This window comes from Oxyura jamaicensis, chromosome 5 (assembly GCF_011077185.1).
Source record: "Oxyura jamaicensis isolate SHBP4307 breed ruddy duck chromosome 5, BPBGC_Ojam_1.0, whole genome shotgun sequence".
In the NCBI taxonomy this organism is placed as follows: domain Eukaryota; kingdom Metazoa; phylum Chordata; class Aves; order Anseriformes; family Anatidae; genus Oxyura; species Oxyura jamaicensis.
This window is the reverse complement of record NC_048897.1, coordinates 21,138,709-21,162,784: the sequence shown is the minus strand read 5'-3', so window position 1 is coordinate 21,162,784 and position 24,076 is coordinate 21,138,709. Positions and strand designations below refer to the sequence as shown.

Below are 24,076 nucleotides of genomic sequence, written 5' to 3'. Positions count from 1 at the left end.
TGTTCCCCATGGGTTGGTTTTCTACAGAAGTAACAGCATACCCATATGTTCAATTGTCTGTCACAAAGACTCTTCCTCAGAGCTTGTATATCTCCTTCCTATAGGATGGGAAAAATGAAGATCTATATACTAACACTAGGCCAGTCTTCGATCTACAGTTCAAGCAACCGCAAATCAGTGAACCTAAACATTTCATGATTTGGTCACACAGAGATCAATCACCTTCACCCTCAAACAGCGTAACACCACTCAAAAAAACATGTCAGTAATTTTAGTATTCTCTAATAAGTATGTATTTAATGGTGTAAGACTTTCAAAAATATTATTCAAAGAATACAGAAGTGTTTTTAGTAGGATTTTGAGAACATTCAAAAGCATATTATAAACTCGTAGATCTAAAAAACAAAGTTGAGAAGTGGTAACAGCTATCATATGACACGGCCTCATTTGGATTACACATTATTAAAGCAGGAGTGATACTGGAAGACCCTCCGTCAAGCCTGACTTCCAGGAGAAAGCAACAACTAACATATAAAAAATCATCTAGAGCAGCCCAGAAAGCTTAACTTCACAATGACTGAAGCACATTGGTTCACAACATTTATTACAATCTATTGCTTTAGACAAACCTGCTGTATGGTTAAGTAAATCCAAACCACATTGCAAGAACGAACAAAAACATTACAGCACAAACCACATCTCTGTAAAAGGTATGCAAGAGAGGTGAACAGAGGCACAACCTTAACCGTGACAGTAAGAGCACAGTGAAGTTCCTCATATGTGAATACAGCTCTCCTGGTAGCAGATAATTAACGTAAATAAAAGTCATACTAACAGCACTAAACCTAAGATGGGTAAAAATCAGAGCAACATTGTTATATCCATATAAAAGGAATACAGGGCCTTGATAAATACCCTTCTGTCATTCTCAATGATCTGTAAACACAACTCTCCCAAAACATCCTCCCTCTGTACCTGAACTAGTATATAAAGATCTATACAGAATGTGCAAATTGAATGTAAGTATTTTTAGGCTCTCTTCTTCAAATAGAAGAAATACAAGGTTAAAAACACCAACACCACCCATCCCCTCTTCTCAGCTTCTACAGAAAGACATCAGTAGCAATACTGCCCAAGATATCCAAATACAAAAGTAGCAAAACACTGGACCAAGAAATCCAAAGGAATGCACAGCATATAAACAATAAATACAAACGTGGAAAAAGAGAAGAACAGTTATCAAGGGAAACTATTAACAGTGATAAATGAAAGTGAATTAGGACTCTTGCCAGCCCACAGCAGATGTGTTCCTAAGAACACACCCGTGTAACAATGGCTTAACTAAACCTATGAAGTTAGCTGAGATCCAGTTACACCTTAGGCAGACAGGTTTTATTACTTGATCATTAAGAGGTTGTATCTGACAGTTATATGTCATGCGCCATATTATTTAACCATTACATATTTATAAGTATTGCTAGACCAGAATGTTTAGAGTCAACGATCCACTCAGTTGGGTTATTTGCTACTGCTGCCTTTTCATTAATGATGCTCAGGTTATTTCTGCACGGAACATTTTAATATCCCTAGTACCAACTTGCTAGCGATTAAAGATTTCGGAAAAAGAAGTTAGACAAAAATATTACAGCCTACAAGGAACATGTTACAATCCAGTTTTTGTAGTTAAGACTTCTGGCCCAAGTGTAACTTAAGAACAGTACCAGCCTGCGCAAAACACAGTTGTTCTAAAGCATTTAAAACAGAGAGATGTTGAAATAGTCTAGATTTTACTTCAGCATTGGCAAGTGAACCAGGGACTGAAGAACTTTATATACACAAATGACAAGTGTAGTATAAAAGCTCAAGCAACAACTGTAGTTCAGTCCCTTGAAAAGTTGCTGTACAGGGTGTTCTTTGCTTTTTGGTATGAGTGCAGATGTGACCTTAGAACAGTCTCTGAGCTTCCAGAGATGCTAAGAGTGACCATGCAGTGCAGTGCAAACAGCACAGAAGTTAATTAAATTTACAGCTCTCAAACTAAAGTTTGTGTTTGTTTGTTTTTTTTTTTTTTTTTTTTTTAAAAAAAAAAAAGCAGCTCACCAGTGATATCTACTATTTGCCTGACAACCCGTTGTAGAAATTCTGTTTATCAGAAGGTCAGGTGATAACACTGAACATCAATAAAAACATTCCTTTGGCCAGCATTTAAGTATTCCCATCACTGGGATGAAAAATAGAATTATTGTCTAGGTCAAGAAATAGGCATAGAAGCCTTCTCTATGCTAAACACCTGGTGATCTCCATGCAATGCTGATACAGCTGCGAAGACTTCAAAGGAATTTTATTTTTTTGAAGAACTATTTACATACAAGACCAAATCACAATGTTGTTACTCTAAGGAGGTAAGCTTTATAGTAAAGCTTGATTTGTGAACACCCTACAACTGTCTGGTAACTCACAAGGTTGGAGTGCATTACAAAGCTCACGGCTGATCAGTTTCTATTCTTCATCTGAGAGGTCCAATGTCGTTGCCAGCACTATAATGACATCGTTAAAGTCAATTTCTAGTAAATCAATACAGTCAGATAGGTACAGTCAGTCCATAGATACAAATTACTTCTACCCAGTGTAAGAGAACCTAGAAACAAGCCTCAAAAATCTCAGAAGTATCAACTTCTTAAGCTGTCACTTCTGAATTTCATGAGAGTTGGTTTTATTGAACATGACAAGGTCAGGTGTCCAACGTGTTGACTTCTTTGGAGCAGAAATAATGCACAACTATTGCATTAGGGTATCGGGCAAATGCACTGTAAAGAAACAGAACACAAAAATCAACTGTAAATACAAACAGTTTTCCCAAACATGCCCTTCAAAGCCTTACTAAAATTTACAGCATTAGAAAACTTGACAAACAAACCAACACTGCATACAAGCTACACACTAGTGACAAACCTGAATATGCACAACATTAAGTATATTCAGACCTACATTCATTAACATGTTTTGGAAAAAGGATCATTCCCTATCATTGTGAATGCTACTGATAAATCAAAACGGTTCAAATCAACAAGAATGAATAAACTGATCATGCGGCATTCCAATGGAGTTTCAAACAAAAAAAAAGAAAAAATGCAAATAAAATTTATTTTCTGTACCAACCCATAATTATTGAGTAGGGTATAGCAGAAGGATAGTTATTGGCATAGAGGTATTAAGTGAGTTAGTTCTACTTTTACATATCCTAAGATTATTATTAGACTACAAGAAGTAAACCATCTAGGGAACCACAAAGCCATATAAAGAGCAATTCCACATAGATCTTCATTTGAGATTCTTTACAACATCCTCCTCAATTCTAGCTAAAAAGCAGGTAGAAGACAGTGTTCTTACAGAACATTCCTTCCAAATTCAGTAGGAGAAGTGACTTTTTGCTTTCTAGAATTGCAAAGCAAGATGTCTTAAGAATTTCTCAAGGCATTTTACTCTGCTTTATTGAAAGCAGGATTAAAACTCTTGCAATAAACTTCACTGACTGAACTTTGATATTTTCCCAGCCATGAAGTGATATAATTTTTTTTAACTTGAACACTCCTCAATTTTTTCCCTCATACTGCTGTTCTCTCTCCATATATGCACATTGAATTTCGCAACATTCTTACTTTAAGTATACAGATTCATATTCAATTCTGTTTCCCAAGTTCTAAGACACATGCTCTCTTACCTGTTGCCTATCTTCTTTTTACATACAGTGCACACCTTCTCCTCTGTAATTATGCACTTCACTTGCTGATGCAAAATTCGCTCCTCCTGAACCTATGGGACAATAAAAAACTTTATCAAAAAGCAATGCCATGCTACAGTTCCTTTCTAGCCTGATGAAACTGAAAACTCTCAAAACATTTGCTTTTCAGTGGCTGTATCTTTATTAGCAGGTTGTACTACCGTACAACTTCTCCCATTTCCCAGTTCTGTAGAGCAGAGACCCAAACCCACATTATACATTTTACAGAATTTAACTTTGAAATAGACTGATCTGTAGATTAAAGCATTCCAACCATTCAAGGGATGTTCAGGCAACTCTAAGTGCACCATCTGGTTCAGTTTATTTGAAAGAATGCAGTCCATGCTCTGAGATAACCCTGCAAAGCACATCAGAGCACAGTGAGTCCAGAGACTCACCAAGGCACAAGCCCCATCCAAACTAAAATGAATGCATTTGACATACCCTGAAAAGGGTACTTTAAATCTATCTTGTACACATCTACTAATTTCAAGTGAACTACAGCACCATCTAGAGGACACACACCCCATATAAGGAATAGTTAGTTTAAATGCTGAACATCAGTTTTGAAACATCATTCCAATAAAAGATGGATGGTGGGTAATTACCCTCAGAAATTCAGCATGGAGAAGATTCTTGAGTACTTGATTGAATCGCTTCTTTTGGGCATTTTCTTCAAGGACTTTCTCTAGGAAGATTCGAATCTCACTAATCTGTGTATTTGCTGGTAGAAGGTTTATTGCCTAAAGCAAAATAACCTTAGTTAGGAAAAATTTTAAAGAAATAGAAAACAAAATAGAACAGAAGTTGACACACTTAGCTTTGACAGCGTTAGTCTGTTCACATGCTTACTCCAGTATCTTCTAACAACAGTACAGACACTGAGTCTTTGTTACCTTGGTGGTATCCAGTTTGCTGTGATGCAGCTCCAACACCTGCAGAGCAGCCTGCAGATTGGCTTGAGGCTCCAGCACTTCCATCTTGATTGGCCCTAGGCAATGAACACTAGGTGGGGAGAGATACATCCGGAGAAGGGATAGATAGACCTGTTTCACACAAAAGGAAAGGTTGTGAAACCATTGCACTCATCCACAACTGACAAGACTAGTAGAACCCAGAGACAGTACTCTGGAAGTTGTACCTACTCCATTCAAAACTTTAAAATGGTCATTTAAACAGCTTTAATCATATTATAACTTAAAAAAAAAAAAAAAAAAAAAAAACTCAGAAAAGTACCAAAGATGTTCAAAGCCTTTTAAGACTTACATTCTATGCTCAAGTTTTTCTATAAAAGTAGTATGTTTTTAAACACACCTCCCTCATTTAACACATGTATCTTTAGAAAGCAATGTCACTGATTTTTAACTTGTGTGTAAATGTAACTGGAATAGGAACACAGTAGGTTTTCCTCTGAATTCCAAAATAAATTTTCTACAGAATTTATGCTCAATTCAAATGATATGGTAACATTCACAACAGAAAATAAAAATCAGTGAAAGCTAGTAAATCCTAACTTCCAAAAGCTTACACACAGTTTCCTGACCACCTTAAAAAAAACTCCGAAGTCTATATAGAGCAAAAACTTTAAACTCCCTAACATGGCATGAACAGTCTAACACATCCTTACAGGAAATGGAATACTCTAAATATAAAGCTACTTACATCTTTGTTGCCATCTTTGTTTCTGTCATAATGTTTATGGCAGTAGCTAGAATAGAGAAGAATTACATAAAATGTAGGGACAGTTTTGGAACCCAGAGGATGATTCCAGAAAAATTAATATTTAAATGCTTTATTGCTGAGGCCATCCACATGAGGTGATCATACATCCAATTCTGATCAATTGGATCAGGTCATGCAACACTGTTTGCCTTATGTGACAATGCTAAGAAAAGAGAGGTTTTGTGCAAGTTTCACACTTCCAATCAACTTACAAAGCTTTCATACAGAAACTAGATTTAATTACATTAAAAAAGGAGAGAGGGACAGACAATGTGATTGCATCTGAATCACAAGGAAAAGGTGTTCATTAGTGTACCACTACATACCACAGTTGAATGTCCTGTAACAGCCATTTCATGAAACTAACTTCAAAAGAAGCTATGCTGCACAGCCCCCACTTTTCAAAGACATCTGTCAGTGCTGGTTAGTTTAATTTTCAGTTAAATACTTTAGATTCACTTATAAGGTTCCCTGGCACAATGGATCCAGCAAAAAGATGCACCTTCACTGGAGGGCTGTGTCCAACTGAAGGTACTTAACTTCGCATCTGGAATAGTCAATCTCAATCACAAGAGAAGGAAAGCAAAGTGACATACACAAGTTCACAAACTAAAGTCCAGTGGAAAGATGCATCTGACAAGGCAAAAACAACTCATTAATGACAGTCATATTGCTCTAAAGTACAGTGACAGAAAGGTAATCCTCAAGGCAATGATGTCATTACCTGTAATCAACAGATACCTAAAGATGAAGAAACTCAGGAAAACTTGGAAACACAGAAGATCCTGATGGCTTACAACACTCACACTCCACATACAGCAACATTTTGCTATACAACCTATTTGCAGCACAGTGGGAAAATTTTTTTAAAAAATCCTTACTTTTCAGCCATACTGGTGTCCTTCAAAATATGAACATAAATAAACAGAGCTTGCTCATGCTTCCCCATACGGCCCAAGAGCAGAGCACGTTCTTCTAGAAGACCTAGTGAGATAGCATGAAAGTCTAGTCAATAGCTACACAGAAAAATGACAGCAAAAGGTCCATTACTTCCATTACTGACCAGATTAACGGAAGGAAGTATAAAGTGTAGTCAAAGCATAGACTCAAGTTACACTGAAACTAAGTATACTATACTCTAGAAACAGTAACATTTTATGAATTCTTAAGCAATCTTAGGATACAATAAACTTCAGATCTGTTGAGCTACTCAAGCTCACCTAAAATTCAGGCTAAATATCCAAGTGATAGGAGATGCCACAAGGTCTTTGGCCATCACTTAAAGGAAACCTGCAGAGACCAGAAACCCAATTCTGCCAGCAAAACCACAGCAAGTATACACACCAGTGGTTTACAACAGACCTAGCCATGATCTGTTTCCAGTTACCATAATTCTATAATAAATGAGGAAGTTTTGCTGTAAAATACAAGAAAAATGATTTAGTTTGTCTATGGAAACTGAACTCACCATCAAAGGGAAAGTCACTAATTAGTCGACTAGGTTCGTAACAGCTAGACTTCTCCAAAAAAAGAAGAAGTTTTTTCCGGTAATCCCCCAAGTCTCCTCCTTCCTCCCCAGCAGGCACTGGAGTTTTATCTGTATGAAATAAAGAAATATCAGATATTGTATTACAACTATTTCACTACACTAATACACAAAATAAGATAGAAACAAAATTATGAGGACCTCCATTCTGATGGACGTTATATGGGCTAAGAATCAAGTACACCTGAGAAACTACTTCAGCTCCCTGAAACATATCCAGTGGCTGATTAGACAATAGATGATTATTCAACGCCCTCTCCCTGCCCTTAACATGCAGAATAAAGCAAGCAGTAGCTGACATTTCACTTAACCATGAACAAAGTGTAACTAGGTTCCTTAAGATTTCTAGGGAGGCAAGAAACCAGACTGCCTTATAAACCCACAACTTCCATTGTTCCAGTTCCTTCACACCATTTAGCATATTTACCCCTGGATATTAGTAGCGCAGGCTTAGAGCAAGACAATGTGGAGGCTTCCCTGCACTATCCCATCCCCTGGTCTTCCAACCAGAAAAGGCTAAACATACCTGCAGGTAAAGAGTTGAGATATTCTTTCATTAAGCCCTGCACTTTCTCACAGTACAGCTGGATCAGACAGTTGTGAAAGTCTGCACCAATTTCTTCCCAGACATGAATGATGTGTTCCTGTAAATACATGCTTAGGTTCAGTTAAAGATATTTCCTCTGGAAAGTAATTTATTAAAAGCAAGCAACAATTCCAAGCTTGCCTTTACCAAGCTTGACTTCAAGATTTCATATTTTAAGTCATATTCTGCTTGCTCTTATTTTTCTCTGTACAACTTACGGCAAAGCTAGAATTCTCCAAGACAGCATCATGCTCCAACACGTGGGGAACTAAAGACTTACATGCAACACATACTGAACGTAATGCAGTAAAACTAACTGAGTTCTTACCAAATAAGGAATAGCCAAACTTTTGAAGTTTTCTATCAAGAAACTGAGCACTTTATCTCGTGGCAAAGCTTCCACTTCAGGGAGGTCTTCTGTAAATATCTGTAAAATAAAAATTTATTCACAGAACATATATATATATTTTCTTAAATGTTGCAGTGTATTTTCTCTGAGGTACTGAAGCCCAGCATACCACCACATAAGCCCAAAGAGTAAGCAGAAGCAGTATATAAAAAAATGAGCAGCTTATTTAGGCACCTAGAAGCTGTGTCAAGGGTTAACAAACATCCCCACTTCTGCCCTAGCTAACACTTATCTTTTACAGTGCCCAGCACCTCCTAAATACAGGAAGTCAAAGAAAAGTTAGAAAGGCAAATTAACATTTGACATTTAAATACTAATTTAGGCTGTTTTACAAAAAGCTTGATATCAAAAACATTAAATGTTATATCAAATGTGAAGGTTCTTAGCCACTTATTACAAGGTAATGTATTCAAAGAATGGAAGAAAGAAGAAAAACTGAAAAGCCGTCCTGCTCTATCTACTGATAGATAAGCTTACCAATACTGAACACAGACAATATCATTTATACGCTACGCTGGATTTAACGTTAACACATGGATTCTTAAATCATGCACTGTACAAAGAATCTCAATGGCAAGGTACCTGTTTAAGCCAAAACTTACCTTCAGTCCATCTTCAGGAAAATCTCTGAGCACCCAGACTGAGTAGGAAAATACTAAGTGCAAGTTCTCTGTGCCTAGAACACAAGAATTAGCAGTGATCAGCGTTAAATTCCTGAAGATCTACCTACTCACAACACAAACAGATGCTTTCAGAGCTAGCAAATCTTCATTTACAGAAAAATACTTTTTTGTTTTCTTCTCTATAATTAAGCAAATCACATTCCAGGTTAAAGACAATTTAATTACTTCACAAACATGAATTCAAACAGGAACAAGTAATGGCACTGTCAAATTCTAAGCACCACAGAATTTATATAAGTCAGACCAAAACCTAGCTCTGTTGTCTGAATCTCTTCCCAAACATTTTCCCTTACGAACACCAGCAATTTGTTTTTATTATGGTAGAAAAACACTATACTTTTAATTTGTGTAATTTTCTTCAGACAGTTTCCAAACTTTCAGTCTAATGTCTTCTATAGCAAAGGGTCAAATACTTTCGTAATAGGTAGTAAATGAACAGATGACATAGGTCCATCAAGATGAATTTATCCAAATGACAATTCTTTAAAAAAATATAAGTTTGTTTTGTAAGGCTATAATCTGAATGTCACATATGCACCTCATTCTCTAAGAGACAAGTGGCATTAGCAAATTACACCAGTGAATAAGAAATGTAATTTTAAGAGACATGGCATAAATGGGAAAGGTCTCAATGTCAAGGTAAATAATGTTTACCCTTGATAAAACATGTTACTAACAGGAGTCAGCAAGAGTTCTTGAAAGTAATAGTAATAAAAATACATGTATATCAAATTTTGCCAAAAATTTAAGACTAGGAGATAAATCCCTCATAAACCACTCTGGATGGTTGTGTCTGCTTTCCTAGTACTGTGATACATTAGAAATAAATAATATCATTGGATGGGAGGGGACCTTTCTCATCCTAAGCAAATCCAAAAAAGGCCTTGGAAGTTCACAACATAGTCAGCCAAGCAAATTGTTACTATCATGCTGTGAACAGCAACTCAAACTGTTAGGTCATAACAGATTGCTCTATGTACAGAAAACAAAAACTTCATACAAGATTCATGATCTAAGGAAAAAAAAAAAAAAACACAGCTAGCAATTAGACTTTCAGCTGAAAAACCTAATCCAGAAGTCAGACTTCATCAGTGATGGCAAATCAACACTGGAATAAAAGACAAAATACTATGTCATATTCTCTACCTATGATTTTTGTTTTGTTTTTGTTTTAAATCAGAAATAAGGAATGTTTTCCTTTAAGACACTCAAGTTTAAACAGGACACACCTGAACTTAATCCTTAAAGTCTGCATTATGTAAGAAAACAGACTAGATGACAGGGGTGTCCTTTAGCTTGATAGTATCTATAAAGTTGCTGAATAGTAAAATAACCAAAGCCTGTGAATTGTTAACACCTTCACAGAAACAATGCTCTCCATCATTTACCCAAATGCTGCAGATATTGCACTGTCCTCTCATGACCCTTCAAAGGTGAGTTGGCTTTCTTTGACTGATCCACCAGTACCTGTAATGCTTTCAGATAAACAAGATTAATTCCTTTACAACCATGAGTATCATTCCAAATTGAACCACAAAAAAAGATATGTTTCACATTAGGCTACCCTGGAACACAAAAAAACTGTTGTAAACATGCAGGTCAGACAGTTAACGGGATCTAAGACAGATTTCATCACAAGACAGACCCAGAAACAAGTCCTCTTGAGGAAAATTATCTTCAGTGGGCCGGTAATAAAGACTCAGGACTAGGGAGTACATCCTCCTACTCCTCCTCTCTTCTCCCCAACCCAACATCATACCTACCTTTTTCATGCAAACCTTTCTTCTCATACAGTATTATCAGCTCACTGTATTTGTGTGCCTTCTTTAGTACATGCTCACTCTCCTCAATATGGCAGTGATTGTTCTCCAGACGTAGCAATGGTGCCACAAGTGCTACATTTGTCTGCAAGCAAAAAGGAAGCATTCAGACATACTTCTAACATGCTCCTCCTAAACCCATGCATGGTACACAAAGTGAGTTGAAACACAGAAATAGCACAAGATGTGACAGCTTAACATCTTAGGTCAGGCCTCATCTTCCTTAAAGATTTCCATTCCATAATTTGTCGGAATAGAAGAAAGAACAATACATCAGAGCTATATTCCCTTTCTAGAATAGAAGTTTACTTTGGAAAACATTGTTCACAAAAATCACACCCTTCTGCATTTAACAGTAAAGACCACACAATAAGCATTTGTCAAAACTTCAAAACACATCGACAAGGCAATGTTCTTTTGACAGAGGCAGCCACCCAAAACAGATGCAGCTGCTTTGTTTCATGAAACTGCCTCCTGACCAATGAGGAAACTAGCTAAGACCAAAGACTCCCAGATCATTTTTAGACCAAAGCGAGACAGTTGTGTGAGAATTTTGAAAGCACCTCCTTATCCTCCTCCTCAAATTTTTCATTTTAAAATACCAATGCATTTTATAGGAACGACCTTTAAGCCATGCAAAAACTCACATGGAGGTAACACTTCAATAGTGTGGTATCAATGATTTGTAGCAGCTTCTTTTTGGATTTGATTGTGGGTGTTCCTTCCATGAGGGGCGAAGTACTGGACTGATGGTCAGAATCATTTAGCTTCTTTACCAGTTGACTTCTTTTCTGGAGGACGTAAAATGGAATTTTAACATGGAAAGGCCATGAATTTCTCCATTCCATGCCAACAAATATATCCCACCAAGTAAAAATAAATTATATAAATTTAATAACTTATTTTATCAATTGGTTCCTAAAGAATTTTTGTTATTTCTAACTATTCTACACGTTTCCCACATGATTTAGGTGTGTACATTTGTTTTGCAAATTTATACTTTTGTAAGATGTCTGAAGTCTCAAGAAAATCATCAGAAGGAAACAGTTAACCTGAACAGAGACATTTTAGAGAAATCAGTAGACATTTAAAACATTTGGAGGGCAATCTACAATTTGAATCACTGTATGCAAAAAATATGTTCCTTAAAACACAAGCTTCCTTTGTCTCGTAAGAATGGCAACAGAACAATTCAGAGTCCAGTTGCAAGAACATGACAGGAAGCTATTGTACCCACTACCTCCTGTTCCACTTTTTAATTCATGCTTTTGACCCATCTTCTCGACAGAGTGCCCTCCATAAAACAGTCATTAAAAAAAAGATGCCTAAGTCCTTTTTGAAAGGCTACTGAAAATAAAATACTAGACTCACATTTGGATCTAGTCCATGAGTAAGTTTTACCCAGACCTCACAAAAGTCACATGTCTCTCACACATCTGTGTAATGCCTCTCATCTTCCGATTTCCCCACTTTTTCAGGAGCTGCTGCCATAGAATTTCCAGCCATTAAGACAGCCTATTAAGGCTAGCCTGACAGAGCTGGAGTAGGCATACTGCTTCCTGCACAAAGCTACCCAAGCAAATACACTACAGCTGAATAACCCTGCTCTAAGAACAGATATAGGAGCACTCACTTGAGTCAGGTAGTCTATCAGAGCTAAATGTGCCTTCTCCAGCTCTGCCCCTGAGAGCCCTGGCAGGGGGTTGGGATACTGTAGCTGTTTTCTGTAATCTGTGGGCAGGAGGTCAGGATACAGACCCATCACATGAGTGGGATCTAAGCAAAAAATAACTAGAATTAGTAATCATTCATAACATACTATTTTTGCCAACTCTTAAACATAACTTGGCCTTTGAGTACAGTTAGCTTTCCAACAGAGTTGTTGTCAACTTGCACGTCCACAAGGTTTCAGGTAATACAACTCGCTTACAAAAAAGAAGCTAAAAAGGCAAAAGCAACAAGAGAAAGACTGTTTTAAAGTCCAAGCAGAACAAGTTTCAACCTGTGCTCTTGGCACACACTGAAGACAATCCATTATAATCCTTTTACTGCTCTTGCAAAATCCCAGCGCTAAGAAGTCTGACAGTAGGACAGGATTTCTATGAACAAGCAATGTTTTAAGAAAAGATTTACTGGGCTTTTGAAACATGAACTGAATGGCACTGTTTGCACTAATGAGCATCCATTTTCATGGAGTTTAAACAAATTCAGAGTTACTGTCCTCTAATTTATGCTCCAAGTATTTCAAGTTCTAAGTCCTTCTCTTCCATTGTAGTTTTCAAAACTAAGTATGATGTTAAGTATCACCAAGGAACGTAAAAGTTCTAGATTTAAATGCACAAGGGATGTGCTGTCAACAAAGTATATCAGTCTCAAGCACTATTCTATGGTACAGTCCAGTCTTCAGATGGTCTTCCATTTAGGACAAACCAGAGGAATAACAGAGACTATTTGGACTTCCAAAATCACAGAAAAGTTCCCTGGCTTTAGTAGCTTAGTCTATTAAACAGGAAACAGGGCTGAGGGCATGGTCAGAGAACAAGGTATAGCAGATCTACAGAAGTTCCTCATTTTCCATTCCAAGAAGACTTTTGACAGCTGTTGAAACCCTAAGCTTTAAGGGTCTGTACATACTACATACACTGCAGAAAAGGTTACCAAACTACACCCTGCACAAAGGGCAAATTCATGTTTTAATTAATTAACTTCAGTTACTTTAAGTCAAATACTATAACCAGTATAAAAGGCAAAGCAGCTGCATAGGCTGCTTCTCATTCACAAGGATACTGGTCTGCACAAGACAAAACTATTTTAAAACAGAACCCAAACACACAATGACCTTTGAGCTTTATTTCATCTCTCCTAACCCAAGTAATCTTAAGGCCAAATCAAGCATTTACCTGTACCAAGTTTGGCAAAAACTTGCATGGATTCATCAAAGCGCTTCTGACAGAAGAGGTTGAAGGCAAAGAGGTTCTTGATGTGGTGTATTTGTTGTCGCTTCTCACTATCTGAATCATCTTTCATTTCCTACACACAAATTGATAAACATTAAAAACTTTTGGGCACCACAAATGATAAGAAAAGCTCTAGAAAAATAACAGAAGTATTATCTTTTGGAGAGATTATGAAATCCGGAAGCCTGCCATATTCAGAGAAGGATAATCTTCCAAAGTGAACACCTCTGATATTGATTCTCATGTTCTACATTAATTGTGTCACAGAGATAACCTGAAAGGTTTGAAAGCTACTTCTGGTTATCTAAATACTTGCTATATCACAGCAAGTATGTTATCATTCATTTGCCTTTTCAATTTTTTTTCCAGTTAGCAATACAAAATTCATTTACAATTTGAATTTACAATTAATTCATTTTAGTGTAGCTCTAGGGAAGTTTTTGGAAACCAGAAAAACCTACAACTGTAAGAGCAATGTAATTAAACATACCACTTCGGCATCTCTAAGAAATTACTGTTTCAGTAGTAACACATAACTATTACAATAATTCCCAGTCATTTCACTTCAAACCCAAAGAATTTTGAATACTTACTGCCAACTGCAAAGCCAACTCAAATTGTTTATCCTGAAGAAGTTGCTGGATCTGCGTGGCTATGGATACTGGGATGAGCCGCCAAACAAAGTGATTACTTGCCACGTATATAATATTTGTCCTGCAAAGAAGTTAAAAGGTCAGTTACCAAGTTCCAGCACTGAGAAATGAGCAATACTCATACAAACAATCCTGGTTAATACACGCACATATCAATCAGATACAAAGGCAACTTAAGCAATATTGCAAAGCAGAATGGAGCAGAAATATCTCCAGTAAACAGATATTCACAAAGATGCCCAGCTCTACCATAAGCTCCATAAAGTACAGCACCCATATTTCTGTTCATAAACAACAACAGATTGCTTCAATGCTGCTACTCAAGCCAGGGGAGTCAGAAGAGCTCCTCTCCCAGTTTTTCAGCATGCTACCACACATACAGACAGCTCAACAAAAGCAATCATGTTCTATTTAGTACCCTCCAGAGGTGATGAAGCGTGGTCTCTGTAGCTCAATACTCTGTACCAGCAGTCGGGGTTCAAATGTGCGGATCTCCACATACCTTGGCAGAACAGCAATGATGTAGGGAGGCTGGTGCTCTATTTGCAAAACAAGTGAAAATATAAGTTAATTGCTCCCTCTTGAAACAAAGCAAGGCTTCCTTTTTTTTTTTCCTCTCCTTGAAATGCATGCCTTTTTTGCTTATTAACAACAGAAGTCAATGCCCAAGGCTGACAGCAAGTTGCTAACAAGGCTTTTTTTTTTCATATTTCAAGATACAGGATTTCTGTGGCACTCACGTAACCACAAAAACTACAATGCTTTAAACACACTGCCTTCCATTTCAAATCTCATCCCCATAAAGGAATAGGCAATAATCCCTGTTTTTCAAGAAGGAATCAGGCAAGCAGACTAGAAGCAAAGGAGAAGAAACAAAAATAAACAAATGGAACTCTCCACAGCTGGAAAGTACAATTTGCAATACTTTAGAAACCAGTTGTCACACTACAAACCCAGCTAGTTTCTAAACACCAGGAATGCAACAATTTTATCACTTCCAAAGCAGTAAAGAGACAAAAAAAAGATTTACTGCTAATTCTCACCCATGGCTATAGGAATATCTGTCCAATTCAAGGCACATTTCTGGGTACAGATCCCTTCTTCATTGAGCACAACAGTTAAATCATCTTGGCCAACTGCAACTTTTCCATCTGCTACAGGAGCAACCAGTGGTTCCAACTGCTTCCCTGTTGGAAACAGTTCTTTGATGGATCCTTTACCATCCACCTAGGATAATAAAGAAAACAGAAAATATGTTGTTAAAAATAACTTTATTTCAAACATGCAGAACAGCAAGTATCTGAAAGTAAAAAAACAAACAAACAAAAAAAAAACCTACCTAGTAGAAAGATTCAGAACCCAGATTAAACACTAACAGGACAATTGCAATTTTAAATGCTAGCAACAGTATTTTCTGCATATCAACATTTCTCTTGCTTATACATCATTTAGAAATAAAGAACTAATGCTCTTGTGTCTGTGGTGACATATCCCTATTACTATGGCAGTAGCTGAGCACAGAGATTATAAAGACAGATAAACATCATAAACAGATAAAGGCAGATAAACATCACTAAACATCACTAAGAGGTCCAAACACCTCTTGGTGTAACTGCAAGATTTAATTTGGGCCAAAACTTTAACGTTGTTTGATTTCTAGGATGAGTAAACACTGCCACATAAGAAACAAACTAAAAGTAAAGCAAACTCTCCAGCCTTTTTCCCTGCCCTAGCTTCTCATTCCTGTGGCCATACACTGTCCAGGGAACTGAACTCAACCACCCACACATACACACTGAAAACCAAAAGAAACAAAGAAAAAATCAAAGGGATGTTTCATGAGTTGATCTAACAACTCACTGTTGCCAAAATGGACAATCTTACTCCCTCAACTCCAGCTACATGTTCCTGTTGCTTCCCTTGCATTACAAGTCATTTTAATGCATTTTAATGCAAGTATTTGTAATGCGTATTTGGTGAAATGAAGCTATTCAGTGATGGGCTAGACAAGTACCAGATCCAACCCCAAGTGGACACTTGGACAGCAGTTCTCTACTCTGGTTCCTTCAGCAGCTGCACAAACACTTGTACTGCTAAAACAGCGGGAATAGAAATCTACAAGAGGGATACAGAAAGGCACCACAACTTCCATCAGCAATATCAGCTTAAAATGACTGTAGAATTACCACACTGTTTTCCTATCAACTAAAAAATAGAGTAGCCACTGTACATATGGTACACCTCATCCTCATCCCATTTTCCTGTAGTATAAGCAGAAGCCAATTTTAAAGGAAAAAAATGAATTGACTATAGCTATCATATGAAGCATAAGAGGAGACTATGACACTAAATTAACAAAAGTAAATTTCAAGACTTTCAAACAGAAGCTGCCACAGTTTGGCAAGAGAATAAAAAAAAAAGGTAAGTTGCTCTTTGTCCCAGACAAGAAATTATGTGTCTTTCTGTCATTATAGAGGTTCAGTCCTTCCTTAAAACGCTAGATAGAATGCTTACAAAGACTGCTGCCCAACCAAAACATCTTTTCTGTTGTCTTTTTTCTGCAAGAGCTTCAAACACTTAATCCAACAGTGACAAAGTAAAGATCACTTCCTGACAAAACTTCAGTTTAAAGAGGACATACTTAAATTTACTTTTCCAAAACCACATAAAACAAAAACACCAAAATACTTTTTTTCATATAGTCTACCAGCTAAATTCTTGAGCATAGGAGCATCCTACATAGTGCTTACTGCTATTCCAATCTCCTCCAATATCATATTCTAAAACCCATTCTTACCCGTATCAGATAATAGTCCCTCTTGAAACCTACGCAGATAGAGTTTTCACACCATGCCATAGACTTGGGTACATCAGGTACACTGAAGTCCCCCTGGGGAAAACAATTCAAAATGGTAGTTACAAGAGAAAAGTCAAATGACAGAGTGTAACAGACAGCGCTGTTGTTGACATCGTGTTCCCCAGCACATATACACCTGACTTCTGCTGGTCAAGGAATAATAGTATTCAACAGGCCAAATTCACACACAGAAAAAAAGGCATGCTGAGAGTCAGCTATGTAAATGCTAGAAAAGCAGTATAGCTGAATAAGCAATATAAATATTTAAAGAATTATCTATCACTGTGGTATTCGGAAGTGCAGTTCTCTGCACTTGTTGTCAGCAACTACCGTCTGTGTTAGGGCCCATATCCATAGTGGTATTGACAGCTACATATTTATAAAGGCTGCTTGCTAATGCATTTCACTAACTTACAAGCACACTATAGAATACAGCCTTTGAATTAATTCATGAAATTGCATTAATGCCATCAACTGTGGCTTAAATCCTGTATTTGTACTTTTACATGTTGCTGTTTTGTTAAATCACTTCAAAACTAACAACAGGACTCAATGCTCTAAAAGTCAGTAGTGCCTCTAATAGGGATTCCACAAAAAGTAGTAGAGGCCCTGCTGAAGCATGCTAGACTACAGAAACAGTCCAACTCACCTGTAGTTCATGGAACTCTCTGTCCTTCCAAAAATAAAGTTGTAGCTTCTTCCTCACTGCCACGCACATTCTTAGCACCTCTTCCCCTGAATCTGAATGCTGTGAAAATACAGCCCTAAACTCATTAATACTAGAAGGCAAAGATGATAACAAACTGCAATGAATCCTCAGCCTGCAGCAAGGCTGTCAGCTGACAAGTGGTTTTGTTCATCCACACCAGAAGGGGATTCCCTAAACATGGAAACACAGAGAGAAGGCAAGCAGGGTATCTGAGAATGAACTTTGGTTAGATGGCAGGAATTGTGACACCAATGAAATACGAGAATAAAAAAATAAAAAGAGCACTGAAGACAGACACATGCAAACAGAAGATACATCGTGAGCTATCAGCCCAGCCCTGAAGACCAGGATAAGCAGCTTGAACTCTGCACAGTATAGGAAAGGGGAGGAAATGGAACAATGCAAAGAATGTGTTACACTGATAAAAACATTAATAGCTATCTTTTATATTCCACCCTGATGGAGGTTTCCTGACAAGAAACACTAGCAAAGTTAAGTGCCTATACACACAAGTAGTAAGGCACTTTGGAATGACCAGATTTAAACGTGCTTCAAAAGACATCAGTAGTTTTAACACCTAGGAAGCTCTAAGTACTTACTAGAAAATACTTAATACTAAGTTTCCCATGGTGCAAAGAGATAAAAGTACTGATGAAGAGCACTAACCCACATCTTCTGATTATAAACAAGATTTCTGAGTAATACAAGTAGGCTGAGAAAGTCAGTCAAATAAAAATAAGTCACTCAATTAAAAATAACATATTGACGCAGAATAGCTATACCTCATCAGACCATTTTATGGCTTGAATCTACTGTAACTGCCCTGGGAGTCCTTGGGCCAATGCAGCTTAACAAACAAATGTAATAAATACAGTGATGGAGATCCTTGGTGTAGGGAGCCACTATGAGCTAGTTCACCAACAATTTAAGGGATGGGAATGGCTTTTATATTCAAGAGGACCATTCAAAAAAAAAAGGGGGGGGGGGGCACCTTCAAAGTTACCACAGGATAAAAATGCCTTCAAGTTTTCTGTTTGGAGGTTCAAAGCTACACACACAACAGACACAGGAAGATATCTAACAGAACACAGGAGGAAGATTATGGGGCCTCCATTCGTTGCCTTAAGGAAAGCTTCAACAACTGTTACAAACATACTTTAAGAAGCACCAAGAAGCTTGTAAGTTACACAAAATTAATGAATGAAATCTATACAGCAACATAACAAGGTGTCCTTATTACAAAGTGGTAAGGACATCTGTGCCACTGTGTTCACCCTCTTACCTGCAGATCACAAGTGAAGAGAGATGCCCCTTTTGCCTTGGAAACTGTAGTGATTTGTTGAAATGTCAACAGGTCGTGGACATAAATGTTATTTTCTGTTTTAAACAAAACTCTAATTATTTTTCAATATTTAACACACATTGAGCTCACTGCTAATTCAAACCAATTATCACAGTTTATGTTTATATAAAAAAGAATTTGTGAGAGAGATTAGGAGCTCCAAGAAAGGAAAAGGAACGTTTTCCACAAACCTGAAAAGTGCTAAGGCACAGAAAGACAAGCCAATACATGCAGGAGAGAAGACTAACACCAACTCTGCTAAAATTACACGAAGAAACTGAGAACAGGTGCTAAGCAAGCAGAGGAAGCGAGAATGGAAGTCAGCCAACAGGCCAGACTAGAGCAAGTTCATGATGGGAGATTGTATGAACAAGGACCATTTTAAACTGGCTCCTGAAATTAGTAGGAAGTGAGTAGTTGCAAATGGAGGATGCTGTGGTCAAGTTTTTGTACGCACGAGGACGCAGGCAGCAGAAATCTACGCATGCTGGAGTCGGAAGAGCCGGGACTTGGAGACCATAAAGAAGGGAGTAGCAACATAAGCAAAAAAAGATATAGGAAGATCATAAGGCTAAACAGAAGCCAAAGACAAGCAAATTTAGATCTTCCAAAGGAGGGTAAAAGATCACTATCTGCAAGTAAACTGAATTTGGCGCAATACACCTCAGGTAATTTTCATACAGAAACAAGTTTGGACAACACAAGTTTTAGCACCTATCACATCTATGTGTATATATATGCCAATACATATAAATTTATATACACACACAATTTAGTGTATATTTATTTCATTTTTAATCACAAAACTTGTTAATACTTTGTTCTCCAAGTTGGCTTGCAATAAACAAAGCTGCTTCTCATTCTAAGCTGCATAATGCTTCCTCTGCAAGGTGAAGAAGCCTGAATACCAGACAATGACTTTCCAACAACTGGAGTACTATGCATGTGCGGAAGGAGTGCAATTATTTGGCCATACGTTGCACCAACAAAAGCTCACTAAATATTACAACCTTTTCTTTACTTACCTAACAGACTGACCAGAATTTTAAACTGAGAAACAACATGAATCTGAAAGAAAAATTCTAATTAGTGGTTCCATTCATAAATTAAACCTCTGAAAGAAGCCTGATTATAGATTAAGAAGACACATCTTGCGTACTCTCAAAATAATAAAAACAGCAAGGCAGCTATCTATGCACAACCTTCCTCCTAGATTACTGCAACCCCTTTCACTTACACCCGATTTTTCAAGTAGCACATAGTTTCCAACTAATAGAAAACATTGTAGTGCAGGGTACGTTACTATTACAGGCGTACCTCTGAACACGTGCACAAGCATTGCTGCAAGAGGCTGCATAATCTTTTTTGATATAAATCCTTTCCTGAGTATCTATATCATCAATGAGCCAAGTTCTTCCAAAAAAAAAAAAATAATCAAGTATCGGTAAGACTGGCAGTAGATAATCAGATACTTCAGTTCTAAATTCCAAGTAACAGGAATTATATTCACATTGCCATATTTCATTCAAGGGTCAAATACTTAATTTGCATACTTAAGTATTGCAGTCTGTTGGCATATTATCATAAATTTTATAAATATTCTCAGAGTAGATGAAAATTTACTGCAAACAACAGCATTTCCATAAAAGCCAGAAATAAACCCCTACATCCCAACATCTCTGCTCTAACAAACAAATCAAGCTTATTGCTATTATGGGAAAACAGTGGGCAAAAGCACAGATTCAAGTCACACATTTGAGATTTTATTTCTTGGCTGAAAACACTGGAAAACTTTTCCAAGAAAATGGTATTTCCTACCTGCTGAATCTTTTTTGAGAAGTTCTTGTTGGATTTCTCTAGTGTCACTTCAAATCTATTGCAACCTACCAAAAAGATTTAAGACAGTATGTAAACTGAAGTTGCCCTTAAATTTATGACTGAATAAAATCTTACACTGAATAGATCACAAAGAACTATGAAAGTAAATTTGGCCACTTGAAGAATTATTCTTCAAAATATCTGGGCTATCTTTAACTTGACAGCTAAATGCATCAGAAAGTCTTCTACACAATCAGGTGAAAATTTAAATTATGCTACCTGCGCTTGTCTGAGAACCTCAACAATTATGGTTTTGCCTTGCTGGGATTTTAGATTACAAAATTTATTATTTGTTTTGAAACCCATAGATACAAAGATACCCATAAAGAATGTATCCACACCAATCAAGTATCAGAAACTTAAACTGCTAGGAAACAACGTAACTGCAAAGTAGACAAGGAATAAACATGACACCACAAGGGTTTAAAAGGAGTTTTATGGATAAAGACTTACAGACACTTTCTGATGACAAAACCTCTCCTGGCACTGATGCAAAAAAGGGGGAGAAATTTACCACGTGAGATAAGGCACTAGCAACTCAAGACTAGCACGTTCTGATTGGAATTGATGGCCTACAAGTTTCAGAAAAAACTATCTGAATTCAGTCTCAAGAATCCAAGTAGCTACAAATGAGTATCTTTCCAAGAAATGATGAACTTGGACAGAGATGTTTGTTTTCTTCCCCTGCTGTCTCACACTAGACTACATTACTGTGTTCAATAACACGAGTTTCTACATAATAGCAGATATAGCAAAATACAAATCCATCCAGTGAAAATCAATTTTAATTAAATTTCAAATAGAATAGTGCTCTTTGTGCCATCTCCTGAATAGACTATGAACACTTATAACTGTCTAAGACACGTAAATACACGACAGAAATAGTTAGGAGGGCTCCTCCTCTCCCATCCCATGATGCTGATGGGCCCACTGAATAAAGCTGCTCTTTCATTTGTTTACTAATCCAGTCTTTTATTAACACATAACAAGCATCAGACTTCTGACAACTAGCGCACTGTCTGCTTTTCTGCATGTTTATGCACAATGAGTACTGTATTCACAGAAACTACACTAACTTCCTGCAAAGAGAAGGTCTGGAGACCTTATACAAAGTGTACTTTAACGCAGGCAACAGGATAATACTACCAGCTATCCTTCCCAAAGACCTTATAAATGGTATGTACACTTCTAACAAAGATCCCCCACAAATATTCTTTAAACTCTAAGTAGGAAAAATCAGCAATTGAACAGATTTGTGGTAATGTTACAGGAACATCTGAAGTGCATGAAATAAAAATAAAATAAACTTTTCATGACATACTTAAAATCAACTTACCCGTGTCTTTCTTGATCCTGTAAAGAAGAAGGTGCCCTTGTTTGGTACCAACAAGGAGCCATTCCTCTAAAAAGAGTAGGAAGAAAAGAGTCTAATCAGTACCAGCAGACCTTCTTGGCTAAGCAGTGTTTATCAGAGCACCTGGAAACGTGATTCAAAAGCCAAAGAGAACTTCACGTGGTGACTACACACAAGTCTCCCACCATTTCACTGGTGCAAGTGCTAGATAGCAGCTTGCATTCTCAGGAGATGATGGACAAAAATCAAACAGACAAACAGAGGCTGCAGCCAAGACATCACATCCTGCTTATTCATATGACTGTGAAGTTAAAAGTAATTGCATCTTTTGTACAATCAAGAGAGGAAATAATCTGTTCTTCAGACATAGTCTCAGAGTGGAACACTGCTACATAACAGAGAAAAACTGTCAGGAAGACAAACAAGGATTTCTGTCTCTCTTTTCTTTCTTTTTTTTTTTTAAAGAATGAAGTTTTTTATGAAAACTTTCTGAAATAGTCAGCTATGCCTGAAGCAGCTGTGGTGGCTTTGCTTAAATTGCATTTGAATTGCTTGGACAACCAACAGTCACGTTAAGACTTACAAAAGAGAACCGAACCCATTTAATACAAACTCTGTGGCGAAGTTTCAGACATTGAATTTACAGCATTTACAGCATGCAAAAGTCATCATATCTTTACCAGGTCTCAAAATCTGACTGAAAAAATTCCTCCTTGCTTAAGATCATACGTGAAAAAAGTATATACAAATATTTCTTTCTACAGCTAGTACCTCCTCACTACCAAAGATAGTTGTATTTTAATTAAGTTTTGTTTCCTGCAAGCCCTCCCTTCCATTAGTTGAGGGAAGGGTTTTAAAGCCAAAATGAAACCTTTTTATGCAACCATGCTGTCACGGGGCGGGCCTGTGGGTTTTGGTTCCTTTCTGCTTCGGCAAAGTAAGTGCTTTCAAAGAGACAGAGGTTAAAACCTCAACACAAAAATAAATGAACTTCACTTCTCTACTACATAACTCCAAACTATTCATGCTCAAACGTGGCAGCTTTATTAACGTGTCAATGTTGTTCTTCAGGCAGATGAAAGGGTGACGATTCCACAAGGCGTGGGGGTTTTTATCTCCAGTTTTGTCCCACTGTGGCACATCTGCCGGGAACTGCTCAAGCGCTTGGAGAAGCCTCAGCACTGCGAGCAGACCGGTCGGTGCCATCACCTGACTAACAAATACCTCACCCGGCAGGCCCCACACCACAATCTCTCCGTTTACAGAACACTAACACCCACAAACGGGCTCTAAAATCAAGCTTTCAACGCATTTAGGAGATAAAAACCAGGCGAAATATAGACTATGGGTTTTCTTCAGTGCCGAAGCGGCCGCGCTCCCCGCACCCCGGACCTGCCGGCGGCAGCCGCCCCACCGCCGCGGCCCCAAGGAAGGAGGGTCGGCGGGGTTTCGGCCCGGGAAGCCGGGGGAGGCTCACCCCAGGCCGCCAGGCAGTCGATCTGCAGCGGCAGCTTCTCCAGGATCGGCACATGCTCGAAGGCGTCGTGCATGGCGGCGGCGGCTCCGCTGGGCCCGGCTGCCGCAGCGCCCGCCGACCGGGTGCTGGAGAGGGCTGTGCGGGGATCCCCCTTCTCCGAGGCGGCCCCGGGGGAAGCTCCGCCGCCGCCGCCACTGTCGGCGGCCCGCAGCTCCCCGCCCTTCCCAGCAGCCTCCGCCGCCGCCGCCGCTTCCGCGCCGGGGCTCCGCCCGCCCGCCGCGGCCCGCCCCGGCCCGGCCCCG

General features: G+C 38.1%; 1 protein-coding gene across 4 annotated transcripts; it reads right to left on the bottom strand.

Annotated features, from left to right (window-relative positions):
- On the bottom strand, window positions 1-24,019 carry VPS39 (VPS39 subunit of HOPS complex). Of its 4 annotated transcripts, XM_035328097.1 has the most exons (27): window positions 23,775-24,019; window positions 22,280-22,345; window positions 21,397-21,429; window positions 20,884-20,948; window positions 20,091-20,133; window positions 19,523-19,573; window positions 19,006-19,100; window positions 17,664-17,762; window positions 16,955-17,047; window positions 15,201-15,384; window positions 14,576-14,696; window positions 14,098-14,218; window positions 13,448-13,577; window positions 12,181-12,323; window positions 11,195-11,338; window positions 10,491-10,632; window positions 10,116-10,202; window positions 8,647-8,720; window positions 7,964-8,062; window positions 7,576-7,693; window positions 6,972-7,100; window positions 6,385-6,487; window positions 5,444-5,489; window positions 4,678-4,827; window positions 4,390-4,524; window positions 3,722-3,813; window positions 1-2,807 (listed from the first exon to the last, which is right to left on the bottom strand). In XM_035328097.1, the coding sequence occupies exons 1-27, from the start codon at window positions 23,845-23,847 to the stop codon at window positions 2,732-2,734; spliced, it is 2,712 nt and encodes a 903-aa protein (XP_035183988.1). In that variant the 5' UTR covers window positions 23,848-24,019; the 3' UTR covers window positions 1-2,731. The 4 variants fall into 4 exon arrangements, with proteins under 4 accessions (XP_035183988.1, XP_035183990.1, XP_035183989.1 ...); XM_035328099.1 differs by lacking the exon at window positions 19,523-19,573 and having other exon boundaries at window positions 23,775-24,018; XM_035328098.1 differs by lacking the exon at window positions 21,397-21,429 and having other exon boundaries at window positions 23,775-24,018.
- Window positions 24,020-24,076: the final 57 nt, after the last annotated feature.

What these genes read in the sequence shown, in the direction of transcription:
- VPS39 (XM_035328097.1), bottom strand. Translation starts at nt 23,847, where the DNA reads ATGCACGACGCCTTCGAGCATGTGCCGATCCTGGAGAAGCTGCCGCTG. An exon ending in AATTCTGGTCAGTCTGTTAG is followed by an intron (nt 19,574 to 20,090) that starts GTAAGTAAAGAA and finishes ATGGTCTCCAAG; the next exon opens with TCCCGGCTCTTCCGACTCCA. An exon ending in AGATATTCCTATAGCCATGG is followed by an intron (nt 14,697 to 15,200) that starts GTGAGAATTAGC and finishes TTTTGCAAATAG; the next exon opens with AGCACCAGCCTCCCTACATC.